The sequence below is a fragment of the Bombina bombina genome, chromosome 2, assembly GCF_027579735.1.
Source record: "Bombina bombina isolate aBomBom1 chromosome 2, aBomBom1.pri, whole genome shotgun sequence".
NCBI lineage: Eukaryota > Metazoa > Chordata > Amphibia > Anura > Bombinatoridae > Bombina > Bombina bombina.
The window spans coordinates 1,086,431,824-1,086,445,584 of record NC_069500.1 but is presented as its reverse complement, the minus strand read 5'-3'; the positions used below and the strand labels follow the sequence as shown (position 1 = coordinate 1,086,445,584).

The window sequence follows — 13,761 nt, the reverse complement described above, 5'->3', positions numbered from 1 at the left end:
AACGCAGCCTTTTTGTGGACTCTCAATACCAGAGTTATTTTTATGGTGCGGCCAGAAAAAAGCCGGCGTTAGTTTTTCGGGTCGTTACCGACAAAACTCCAAATCTAGCTGTAAGATTACAAAAAATAAAAAATGAAATTATGCAAAATAATAAAAATTACACCTAATCTATTAGCCCTATAAAAACAAAAAGCCCCCCCCAAATTAAAAGCACCCCCCCCAACCTAACAATAAACTACCAATAGCCCTTGAAAAGGGCCTTTTTGTAGGGCATTGTCCTAAGTTACAGGAAAAGAGAGAGAGAAGATGGTCTTGCTGATAAAAAGTTCCTCTATTGCAACATCAAGATTAAAAAATCCATGCAGATTCAAAGTGCAGAAAGAGGGTGAAAGCACTAGACGGTTGACATGTTTCGGCCGTGGGCCGTAATCATAACCTAAGGTGCTCCATCTTACAGGTGAATATAAGGGGTAAGACTTATTTTAATTGGTTAAAAATTAATTGATAGAAACACCCTCAAACACAATGCAATTAAAGTGAATGACCCAGCAAGCTGCAGCAGCAAAATGAGCACAAGTAAATACATAGATAAAACATGAGCAGGAGCAAAAAAGTCATTGTAAAACGTTACAAAAAAAAATATGTAATATAGAAAAGTATATGCAAATATCAGGTTAAACACTCTGAAATTAGTCAAAAAGACAAATAACTGTATGCATATTCTAAATATTATATATAGTAAAATACATATTGCATAATGGAAAATATTAATACTATACTATCCTGCATAAGGATATCATGTAATAATAACCGTAAAGCACTCGAGAGATAAGTAAAAAGAGTATAATACAGAAAATGTGAAAAATAAAGTAAACAGAGATTAGAATAAGACAGAGCAAAACGAAGTGTATGAGAATGCAAGGCACTGATTACATAATAATCCATCACTGAAGTGATATGGAACAATGTGTGCGCAACATTGAGGAAGCGTTCTTTGTGAAACGTGCGTATGGGGTCCGACATGAGTAGCTTTGTCTCTCCTTGTTGTCCTTTTCTCTTGTTAGGTGTATCCAGTCCACGGATCATCCATTACTTGTGGGATATTCTCCTTCCCAACAGGAAGTTGCAAGAGGATCACCCACAGCAGAGCTGCTATATAGCTCCTCCCCTAACTGCCATATCCAGTCATTCTCTTGCAAGCTCTCAACATAGCTGGAGGTAGTTAGAGGAAAGTGGTAATATATAGTTAGTTTTTTCTTCAATCAAAAGTTTATTGTTTTTAAATGGTACCGGAGTGTACTATTTTATCTCAGGCAGCATTTAGAAGAAGAATCTGCCTGCGTTTTTCTATGATCTTAGCAGAAGTAACTAAGATCCACTGCCGTTCTCACATATGTCTGAGGAGTGAGGTAACTTCAGAGGGAGAATGGCGTGCAGGGTATTCTGCAATAAGGTATGTGCAGTTATGTTTTTTTAGGGATGGAATTTGCTAGAAAATGCTGCTGATACCGGATTAATGTAAGTTAAAGCCTAAATACAGTGATTTAATAGCGACTAGTATCAGGCTTGCTATCAGAGGTATATGCTCTGATTAATGTGCAATATAAAACGTTTGCTGGCATGTTTAATCGTTTTTATATATGCTTTGGTGATAAAACTTATTGGGACTTAGTTTTTTCCACATGGCTGGCTTTATTTTTGCCTAGAAACAGTTTCCTGAGGCTTTCCACTGTTATAGTATAAAAGTTACAGTTGGTGCAGTTAAAATTACAAACTGTGACATTCAGCTTCCCTCAGCAGTCCCCTGCATGCTATAGGACATCTCTGAAGGGCTCAAAAGGCTTCAAAAGTAGGAGCTGTGGCAGTTGTTATGACTGTTTAAAAAACATATTTTTCGTTTTGTTAATCTGTTTTTTGTATTAAGGGGTTAATCATCCATTTGCAAGTGGGTGCAATGCTCTGCTAACTTGTTACATACACTGTAAAAATTTCGTTAGTTTAACTGCCTTTTTTCACTGTTATTTCAAATTTTGGCAAAATTTGTTTCTCTTAAAGGCACAGTAACGTTTTTTTATATTGCTTGTTAACTTGATTTAAAGTGTTTTCCAAGCTTGCTAGTCTCATTGCTAGTCTGTATAAACATGTCTGACATAGAGGAAACTCCTTGTTCATTATGTTTAAAAGCCATGGTGGAACCCCATAGGATAATGTGTACTAAATGTATTGATTTCACTTTAAACAATAAAGATCAGCTGTTATCTTTAAAAGAATTATCACCAGAGGATTCTGACGAGGGGGAAGTTATGCCGACTAACTCTCCCCACATGTCGGACCCTTTGACTCCCGCTCAAGGGACTCACGCTAAAATGGCGCCAAGTACATCAAAGACGCCCATAGCGATTACTTTGCAGGACATGGCGGCAATCATGGATAATACCCTGTCAGCGGTATTAGCCAGACTGCCTGAATTCAGAGGAAAGCGCGATAGCTCTGGGGTTAGACGTAATACAGAGCGCGCAGATGTTTTAAGGCCCATGTCTGATACTGCATCACAATATGCAGAAGCTGAGGAAGAGCTTCAGTCTGTGGGTGACGTCTCTGACTCGGGGAAACCTGATTCAGATATGTCTACTTTTAAATTTAAGCTTGAGAACCTCCGGGAGTTGCTTGGAGAGGTTTTAGCTGCTCTGAATGACTATGACACAATTGCAGTGCCAGAGAAATTGTGTAGACTGGATAAATACTATGCGGTGCCGGTGTGTACTGACGTTTTTCCAATACCTAAAAGGTTTACAGAAATTATTACTAAGGAGTGGGACAGACCCGGTGTGCCGTTTTCCCCCCCTCCTATTTTTAGAAAAATGTTTCCAATAGACGCCACCACACGGGACTTATGGCAGACGGTCCCTAAGGTGGAGGGAGCAGTTTCTACTTTAGCAAAGCGTACCACTATCCCTGTCGAGGACAGTTGTGCTTTTTCAGATCCAATAGATAAAAAATTAGAAGGTTACCTTAAGAAAATGTTTATTCAACAAGGTTTTATCCTGCAGCCCCTTGCATGCATTGCTCCTGTCACTGCTGCTGCGGCATTCTGGTTTGAGTCTCTGGAAGAGGCCTTTCAGACAGCTACTCCATTGACTGAAATACTTGACAAGCTTAGAACACTTAAGCTAGCTAATTCTTTTGTTTCTGATGCCATTGTTCATTTGACTAAACTAACGGCTAAGAATTCTGGATTCGCCATCCAGGCGCGTAGGGCGCTATGGCTTAAATCTTGGTCAGCTGACGTGACTTCAAAGTCTAAATTACTTAACATTCCCTTCAAGGGGCAGACCCTATTTGGGCCTGGTTTGAAGGAAATTATTGCTGACATTACTGGAGGTAAGGGTCATACCCTTCCTCAGGACAGGGCCAAATCAAGGGCCAAACAGTCTAATTTTCGTGCCTTTCGAAATTTCAAGGCAGGTGCAGCATCAACTTCCTCTGCTACAAAACAAGAGGGAACTTTTGCACAATCCAAGCCGGCCTGGAAATCTAACCAGGCCTGGAGCAAAGGCAAGCAGGCCAGAAAGCCTGCTGCTGCCTCTAAGATAGCATGAAGGAATGGCCCCCTATCCGGCAACGGATCTAGTAGGGGGCAGAATTCTCTCTTCGTCCAGGCGTGGGCAAGAGATGTTCAGGATCCCTGGGCGTTGGAGATCATATCTCAGGGATATCTTCTGGACTTCAAAGCTTCCCCCCCACAAGGGAGATTTCACCTTTCGAGATTATTTGTAAACCAGATAAAGAAAGAGGCATTCTTACGCTGTGTGCAAGACCTCCTAATAATGGGAGTGATCCATCCAGTTCCACAGATGGAACAAGGACAGGGATTTTATTCAAATCTGTTTGTGGTTCCCAAAAAAGAGGGAACCTTCAGACCAATTTTGGATCTAAAGATCTTAAACAAATTCCTCAGAGTTCCATCGTTCAAAATGGAAACTATTCGGACAATCCTACCTATGATCCAGGAGGGTCAGTACATGACCACAGTGGATTTGAAGGATGCTTACCTTCACATACCGATTCACAAAGATCATCATCGGTTCCTAAGGTTTGCCTTTCTAGACAGGCATTACCAGTTTGTGGCTCTTCCCTTCGGGTTAGCTACAGCCCCAAGAATTTTTACAAAGGTTCTGGGGTCTCTTCTGGCGGTCCTAAGACCACGGGGCATAGCAGTGGCCCCTTATCTAGACGACATCCTGATACAGGCATCAAACTTCCAAATTGCCAAATCTCATACGGACATAGTGTTGGCATTTCTGAGGTCGCATGGGTGGAAAGTGAACGAGGGAAAGAGTTCTCTATCACCCCTCACAAGGGTTTCCTTCCTAGGAACTTTGATAGATTCTGTAGAAATGAAAATTTACCTGACGGAGTCCAGGTTATCAAAGCTTCTAAATTCCTGCTGTGTTCTTCACTACATTTCGCGCCCTTCGGTGGCTCAGTGCATGGAAGTGATCGGCTTAATGGTAGCGGCGATGGACATAGTGCCATTTGCGCGCCTACATCTCAGACCGCTGCAATTATGCATGCTCAGTCAGTGGAATGGGGATTACACAGATTTGTCCCCTCTGCTAAATCTGGATCAAGAGACCAGAGATTCTCTTCTCTGGTGGCTATCTCGTGTCCATCTGTCCAAAGGTATGACCTTTCGCAGGCCAGATTGGACAATTGTAACAACAGATGCCAGCCTTCTAGGTTGGGGAGCAGTCTGGAATTCCCTGAAGGCTCAGGGATCGTGGACTCAGGTGGAGAAACTCCTCCCAATAAATATTCTGGAGTTAAGAGCAATATTCAATGCTCTTCTAGCTTGGCCTCAGTTAGCAACCCTGAGGTTCATCAGATTTCAGTCGGACAACATCACGACTGTGGCTTACATCAACCATCAAGGGGGGACCAGGCGCTCCCTAGCGATGTTAGAAGTCTCCAAGATAATTTGCTGGGCAGAGACTCACTCTTGCCATCTATCAGCGATCCATATCCCAGGTGTAGTGAACTGGGAGGCGGATTTTCTAAGTCGTCAGACTTTTCATCCGGGGGAGTGGGAACTCCATCCGGAGGTGTTTGCTCAATTGGTTTATCGTTGGGGCACACCAGAATTGGATCTCATGGCGTCTCGCCAGAACGCCAAGCTTACTTGTTACGGATCCAGGTCCAGGGACCCAGAAGCGACGCTGATAGATGCTCTAGTAGCACCGTGGTTCTTCAACCTGGCTTATGTGTTTCCACCGTTTCCTCTGCTCCCTCGACTGATTGCCAAAATCAAACAGGAGAGAGCATCAGTGATCTTGATCGCGCCTGCGTGGCCACGCAGGACCTGGTATGCAGACCTGGTGGACATGTCATCCTTTCCACCTTGGCCTCTGCCTCTGAGACAAGACCTTCTACTACAAGGTCCTTTCAATCATCCAAATCTAATTTCTCTGAGACTGACTGCCTGGAGATTGAACGCTTGATTTTATCAAGGCGTGGCTTCTCCGAGTCAGTCATTGATACCTTAATACAGGCACGAAAGCCTGTAACCAGCAAAATCTACCATAAGATATGGCGCAAATATCTTCATTAGTGTGAATCCAAGAATTACTCATGGAGTAAGGTTAGGATTCCTAGGATATTGTCCTTTCTCCAAGAGGGTTTGGATAAAGGATTATCAGCTAGTTCTTTAAAGGGACAGATTTCTGCTCTGTCTATCCTTTTGCACAAGCGTCTGGCAGAGGTTCCAGACGTCCAGGCATTTTGTCAGGCTTTGGTTAGAATTAAGCCTGTGTTTAAACCTGTTGCTCCTCCATGGAGCTTAAACTTGGTTCTTAAGGTTCTTCATGGAGTTCCGTTTGAACCCCTTCATTCCATTGATATCAAACTTTTATCTTGGAAAGTTGTGTTTTTGATGGCTATTTCCTCGGCTCGTAGAGTCTCTGAGTTATCAGCTTTACAATGTGATTCTCCTTATCTGATTTTCCATACAGATAAAGTAGTTCTGCGTACAAAACCTGCGTTTTTACCTAAGGTAGTTTCCAACAAGAATATCAATCAAGAGATTGTTGTTCCATCATTGTGTCCTAATCCTTCTTCAAAGAAGGAACGTCTTTTACATAATTTGGACATAGTCCGTGCTTTAAAGTTTAACTTACAAGCGACTAAAGATTTTCGTCAAACATCTTCCCTGTTTGTTGTTTACTCTGGACAGAGGAGAGGTCAAAAGGCTTCGGCAACCTCTCTTTCTTTTTGGCTTCGGAGCGTAATACGCTTAGCCTATGAGACTGCTGGACAGCAGCCCCCTGAAAGGATTACAGCTCATTCTACTAGAGCTGTGGCTTCCACCTGGGCCTTTAAAAATGAGGCTTCTGTTGAACAGATTTGCAAAGCGGCGACTTGGTCTTCGCTTCATACCTTTTCAAAATTTTACAAATTTGATACTTTTGCTTCTTCGGAGGCTATTTTTGGGAGAAAGGTTCTACAGGCAGTGGTCCCTTCCGTTTAAGTACCTGCCTTGTCCCTCCCTTCATCCATGTACTTTAGCTTTGGTATTGGTATCCCACAAGTAATGGATGATCCGTGGACTGGATACACCTAACAAGAGAAAACATAATTTATGCTTACCTGATAAATTTATTTCTCTTGTGGTGTATCCAGTCCACGGCCCGCCCTGTCCTTTTAAGGCAGGTCTATATTTTAAACTACAGTCACCACTGCACCCTATGGTTTCTCCTTTCTCGGCTAGTTTCGGTCGAATGACTGGATATGGCAGTTAGGGGAGGAGCTATATAGCAGCTCTGCTGTGGGTGATCCTCTTGCAACTTCCTGTTGGGAAGGAGAATATCCCACAAGTAATGGATGATCCGTGGACTGGATACACCACAAGAGAAATAAATTTATCAGGTAAGCATAAATTATGTTTTTAAACTGCTTACCATGGTACTATATTAGTTTACGGACAAACTATTACTACTTATCTCAGCCTAACAGCTTTATCTTAATTATAAATCAAAGCTTAATTTAGCCCTCGGATTGTAAGGGCTTAGTTTATTTAACATTATAATTATCTGTTGGCTGACTATCATTAATCATGAGTATCTTTGTAGTAACTTTATATTTCTAAACCTACTGGTTCAAGTGTTTTTAATTTAGCTTAAGCTATTGTATGCATGTTTATTCCTGGTTGTGAATTAGAATTTTCTTTAATAAAGTTAGTGATGTGTGAATGAAATGTAACAATGATGGAATAATAGCCTTTCACTTTATTTAACTATTTTTGCTGAGTTAAATAGATATTTCATATCGTAGAGCTAATCCTTCTACACTTAATTGTGCCTCTCTTTACAATTAGTTTAGCTAGTAGTCATGTTCTGGTTGTTTAGACTCCACGACAGGTAATAACTCTAATGGTATTTTAGAATTTCTAATTTACTACATAAGAAAAATTATTATTAGAGATTACCTGCCATTATATAACTCAGCTACCCCCAATTCCCCCCCTTTTTTTTCTAAAATATTGTATAATATAATATATATAATATAATATAATAATATTGTATTGTAATATTTTACATAAGGTACAGGTAATGAGGTAGATAACATTGGTACAAATGCAATTTAAGCAGGACTTTATTGGATACGTAAGACCATTGGCGGTAGACATAAAGGTGTCGCTGATTAGTACATAGTCACAAGGTTTACACTTTCTGTGACCACAGCGAAACATACCTAAGTGTCTAAGCCAAGAGCTTTGTGATCTGATTTGCTGTTTGAGTTGTGTGGGAGAAAGAAGAGATGCCAAAGTAGGACATTTCTTATAAGAACACTTTACACCCTGGCGTACTAGATCAGTCAATTTATCATCCGCTGCCAAGAGGGGAAAATATTGTTTGATTATTCCACACATTTTAGAGTATTGGGCACTGTAGGTAGTGACAAAATAGACCCCATTAAAAGTATTGTCACTATCTTTTAGTTTATCAAGGAGGAGAGTATCTCTGGATATTAGATCAACTTGTTTTTTGGCCTCTTGAATATGACTAGGTGCATATTTTCTTTGGAAAAGTCTCTTCTCTAGGAGCCTAGCTTCCTGCACGTAGTCCTGCTGCCTACTGCATATGACACATTTTTAGGATGACAGATGGAAGCATACAGCAAGGTATTTCCAGAGATAGGTTTGCGGTATACTTTGGTATTTATTTTATCCTCCTGATTACCCGACAAACAAATGTCCAGGTAATTTATATTCAAATGTGAAAAGTGAACTTAAGTTCAATGTCATTGTCATTTACCCATTCCAAAAAAGAAGGTATCATCTCAGAAGGGCCTGACCATATAAAAAGCAGGTCATCTATGTAGCGCTTAAACAGCTCTTTTACATTAAAAAATTACAAAGTCCTCCCTAAAAATACCCCCCCCATACAACCAACCTCCCAAAATAAAAAACATAAGTCTAAAAAAATCCTAAGCTACCCATTGCCCCTAAAGGTGCATTTGTATGGGCATTGCCCTTAAAAGGGAATTCAGCTCTTTTACTGCCCATCTCTAATCTAAAAAAAAAACACCCACATTTTTTTTTTAAAAGAACCTTACACTAACCCCAGGAAATCTACTCACGGTTCCTTAAGTCCGGACATACATCTTCATCCAGGCGGCATCTTCTATCTTCATCTCGGTGTCGCAGAGCTGTTGAGGCACGGAGCATCGTCGCCGGTGGCGCGAGCATCCAGCATGGATGATCCTCTTCATATGGTCACCACTGTACGCTGAAGCTTGAATGCAAGGTACCCGTTTAAGAATGGGGTATCTTGCATTCCTATTGGCTGGCATTTTCAAATCAGCCAATAGGATGAGAGCTACTGAAATCCTATTGGCTGTTTCAGATTGACTTATAAATATAAAAGTACAAATTATTTTCTAGCAAATAAAATTATTTCGCATTAATATGACTAGTTTTAAACTGCACAGGACTATGAATATAAACTTAAAATACCAAATAACCCTTTGAATCACCAGCTTCAATTAAACTTAAACTATAGAATACCTTTGATTTAAATATTATATATACTTAACAATTGCATATACTTTACCAAATAACCAGAAGAGTGTTCAGATTTCAGGGCTTCTTGTCGGTCATATAAGAAGGATTTAGTCCACTATTGTAAAGATACAGGCCTCAAATTATTATCTTTCTTATCCTAAGAAAGTGTCCCAAAATTTGCAGAGAAGATACATAGCACAAATCTGTGTGTTTCTCTCTCAGTCAAAGTGATTCTCCCTCTTTGAGTCTGTCCGTTCTTTCAGTGTGTGTGGGCTCTTATTCAAGATAAACCACTCCTTCTTCTCTTTAATCATTCCCACAGAATATTGGATACGCTTTGACCGAAGCTTGTCCCTCATAGTTTAATTGGGAAATGCCTCCCTGAGCAGCCAAATTCCTTTTGGTTGCAATACCATTTTTATTCCATCTGGGCAGCAGACAAAGAAAAATAGTTTCATTATCAAAGTGCTACAGAAAATACAGATTCTTTTATTTTTATATATATATATATATATATATATATATATATATATATATATATATATATATATTTATCAAATGCTTATTTTTATACACTTATAATCTCCTAGTTTTAATAAACTATATGTTCCATACATGGCCCATTTAGTCCGACCGAGCACGTAATTATAAGTCCAACCATGAGTATTCCACCTATTATGGCACTTAAAAGGATATTGATACTTTTAGCATGGAGCTAATTAATATTTTCTCAGTTTACAATTTCCATCTTAATATCACATACATACCTTGTGAGTGGCAGTCTGATGTAATTTCATATAGCTATATTTACATTTCATTATCATCCCATATTAATATAAATATTGCATATCTGTGGATATTATTTTGATATTTAGTGTATACACTATATGATATGATTCAGTGCACACATTATATAGGCATTCATATATTAGTATCTACTAGTCTTATCTGGAATCTAGTTTGTATTTCAGATGTCTGGAAAGCAAAAGAATGTTATTAATTTTGAAATAAATTAGACATTTTAAATTGATCATATAGCTGCTTATTAAATTCAGCAGATACTTGTCTAATATGTTTGCGGTTAGGCATTTCTCTCAGATCCACAAATATACATTTATACAATACTGAGGTACACCATAACTGAAAATTAGACATTAGTTGTACTTTAAAATCTCAATGTTGATGCTTTCAACTTCCCCATATCACCCTTCTTAGGCATAGATAATCTTCTAGGTTTCATATATATATATATATATATATATATATATATATATATATATATATATATATATATATATATGTTTTTAATACAATCTGAGTATTTTAAATTATATGAAAGTTACAGACAAACCATTTATATGACTTTCTAAGTATACATTCTACTATTAAGATCTAAGCTGCCACTAGTTCTGGGGTCTGTGTATTGAAACTCAGCATGTATCAATTTGCACCAAAGTATGAATGGTCACTTTTCCTGAAATTTGTAACTTGGTTCAGACTTCTAGGCTCTCTTCTTCCTACAACGGGGTCTTCTGGTGATCTGATTACACATTTTCAGGCAGTGATCAAAAGGTCCTTTGAAGTGATCCCATCTCATTTATAGTTTGGGACAAATGTTTGTTCTTTAGAAGTCCTTGCCTAACAAATAAGGGGGGGGGGGTGTTGTGTTACCCAGCCCAGCCCATCTGACAGGGAACTGCAACTTACAGTAATCAAACTGATACAAACAGCTTCATATATAAATTAATTATTTGGTCATATATATATATATATATATATATATATATATATATATATATATATATATATATTGTTTAATAACACTCACAGATATCCTGCCATGAGTATCCTTTCTCTTTTAGTTGTATCTCAAGTAGTTTGACTTGCTTAATATAGTCTCCTTGACTCGAACAATTACGTTTGATTCTTATCATTTGTCCTTTTGCTATAGATTGCATTACTTGAGATGGGTGATTGCTCCTGGAATGTAGCATTGCATTACGATAAATGGGTTTCCTAAATATAGATGTGATAATTTTATTAGTTATAGTGTTTGCTATAAACCTTAAATCCAGATAAGGTATCTCTGTGGAATTGCTATAAGCTGTAACGCAAGCATTTTAGCTGGACTGCACAACCTGTAATACGGCGATATGGAAAATCCTGCACTCAAACATGGTTTTTTGAAGGCGGAATGGAGGGTTGCGTTAAGGTTAAAATGCTTGTGGTATAACTATACCGCAGCGACTTGTAATATGTGTTACCTGCCATTCCATCCACAATGGCCAATTTTTCATTGGTATAGCCTTACCGCATCATAACGCAAAACTTGTAATCTAGCCGAATGTTAGTAAATGTTCCTTTTGTAAGTGACGCAATAAACCTCTTCCATGTGATGCCTAACAATTTGTATTTTTGTTTATTACTACAGGGAATGATAAAAAATTGGAGGGAGAAGCTGCTTATCGCCTGGCATTGGCTTATATATCATCAGGAAATCCTCAGATTGCTATGACAGTAAGCTTTAGTAGTTAATACCATGGTCATGTATTAATAGTTCTCATTCTTCAATTATTTTCAGAATAGTTTGTAAAACAATTACTTTTTTTTTTTTCCAACTTATTTTATTAGTGTAAATTGCATTACAAAGTTTGAAAGAACTTAAAGTGACATGAAACCCAATTTTTTTCTTTCATGATTTAGAAAGAGCATGCCATTTTAAACAACTTTCTAATTGACTTCTATTATCTAATTTGCTTCATTCTCTTGATATCCTTTTCTGAAAAGCATATCTAGATAGGCCCAGTAGTTGCTGATTGGTTGCTGCACATAGATTCCCCATGTGATTGGCTCACCCTTGTGCATAGCTATTTCTTCATCAAGGGATATCTAAAGAATTAAGCAAATTAGATAATAGAAGTAAATTGGAATGTTGCTTAAAATTGTATTCTCTATCTGAATCATGAAAGAAAAATCTTGGGTTTAGTGTCCCTTTAAGACATAAGATTACAGCAACAAATACACTCATAAAGTGTAAGGTAAGAAATTAAATAAAATGCGTCATATTTCAGACAACTTAGCCCTATAATAATGATCTCCAGTAAAACAATTACTTTTAAACTTCCTGAACATTACTTTGAATACAAACCATACTAGAAGTAAGATACTTATTACAGGAATATACTTTATTTCATAAGGTGGTAAGAGTCCATGAGCCATTACTCCTGGAATTCAACTCCTGGCCACTAGGAGGAGGCAAAGATTCCCAAAACCACTTAATCCCTCCCACCTCTCCAGGATTCTAGTCTTTCCTTTGTCTCCACAGGAGGAAAGTGAAGAATTGAGGTTCTCCAGATTCTTCGTTGAGAGGTGTCCTCAAACTGATTTGAGATTTTACCTCAGAGACCTTATACTGAGAGACAGATAGGAGATAGGAGTATAGGGTACTGACACAATTACTCCCAGTGAAGGAGTTACTTACAAGCCTGCCACAGGTGTTGCATGGACCTATACCTTAACCTACTCCTGTTGGGTCATAAATATTCTCCACACATAGATCCTCTGCTGTGAGATACACAGCACTGAATTGGCTCTCTACCGAAAGCAGTCTTTTCTGGACATTTTTCAAGAAAGGACATGACATTGGTCATCTTTTATGAAAAGACCTTTTTCATCAAGCATTGCTTCTGTAACACTTGTGCCTACTCTTTGGTGTTACCATTTGTCCAAGCAAATTTCAGAAGACTCTCTGGTTGAAGATTTTAAAAATGGTTTGTGGTTTGATTGTTGACTAAATTTGATTTTATACTAGGTAAATGGCTTTAGCAGTGCTGACCAGAAGGGCTTTATGATTTAAGTCATTGTCAGCAAACAGGGTGTCCAAACATAGACTTTTATCTGTCCTCAAGGCAAAAGTTATTTGGACCTGGTTTTGACATTATCATTTCCATTGTGTCTGGAGGAAAATTTACCTTTCTCCTACATTGGTGTATCCGGTCCACGGCTTCATCCTTATTTGTGGGATATTCTCAATCCCTACAGGAAGTGGCAAAGAGAGCACACAGCAGAGCTGTCCATATAGCTCCCCTCAGGCTCCGCCCCCCCAGTCATTCTCTTTGCCGCTCTAACTAGTAGCATCTCCACGGGGGTGGTAAAGAGTATGTGGTGTTAGTTGTAGTTTTTTTATTTCTTCTAAGACAGCGCCTCATTGTGCAAGTAGGTTTCGTATACGAGAATCACAGTGCAAGTGAAGACAAATAGAGATATACTCACAAGAGTATTGGCACCCTTATTGAAAGTGGTGCGAATAGGCAGGCTGACGTTTTGTAGCAGTCAGTACGCTGTGCCGGATGACATCCAAAATCCTGAGCGGACGGCTGTGGGCTCTCCTTTATAGATCGAGTCCAAATCCTCTGTGGCTGTGCTGTGGGAAGAGACAGCGTGCAGCTGCTCTCTGTGTGTAATCAACACTGCAAGCTGGTAATGAGCAAACAGTCCTCGGCAGAGCTACACTCGATATAAAACTCTGCTAATAATGGAAAAAGCTTGGCAAGCAACGAAAAAAAAGCCAAATATGCAAGGCTTAGTATAAAAAAGTAAAAACACTTTATTTGTGGTGAGCTTTTACGCGTTTCTCGGCCACAAGCTCCTGGCCGTTTCATCAGAACAGGTGTATAACACAAATAGTACAAAAGCACATTTAA

The 13,761-nt window shown here is 38.9% G+C and overlaps 1 protein-coding gene across 1 annotated transcript in view; it reads left to right on the top strand.

Moving 5' to 3' along the window:
- TTC29 (tetratricopeptide repeat domain 29) overlaps positions 1-13,761 on the top strand; it is a 779,602-nt gene that overhangs the window by 346,077 nt on the left and 419,764 nt on the right. The window contains exon 7 of the mRNA XM_053703717.1: positions 11,490-11,575. Within this exon, the coding sequence (XP_053559692.1) occupies positions 11,490-11,575 (86 nt within the window). The remainder of the gene's footprint in view (positions 1-11,489; positions 11,576-13,761) is intronic.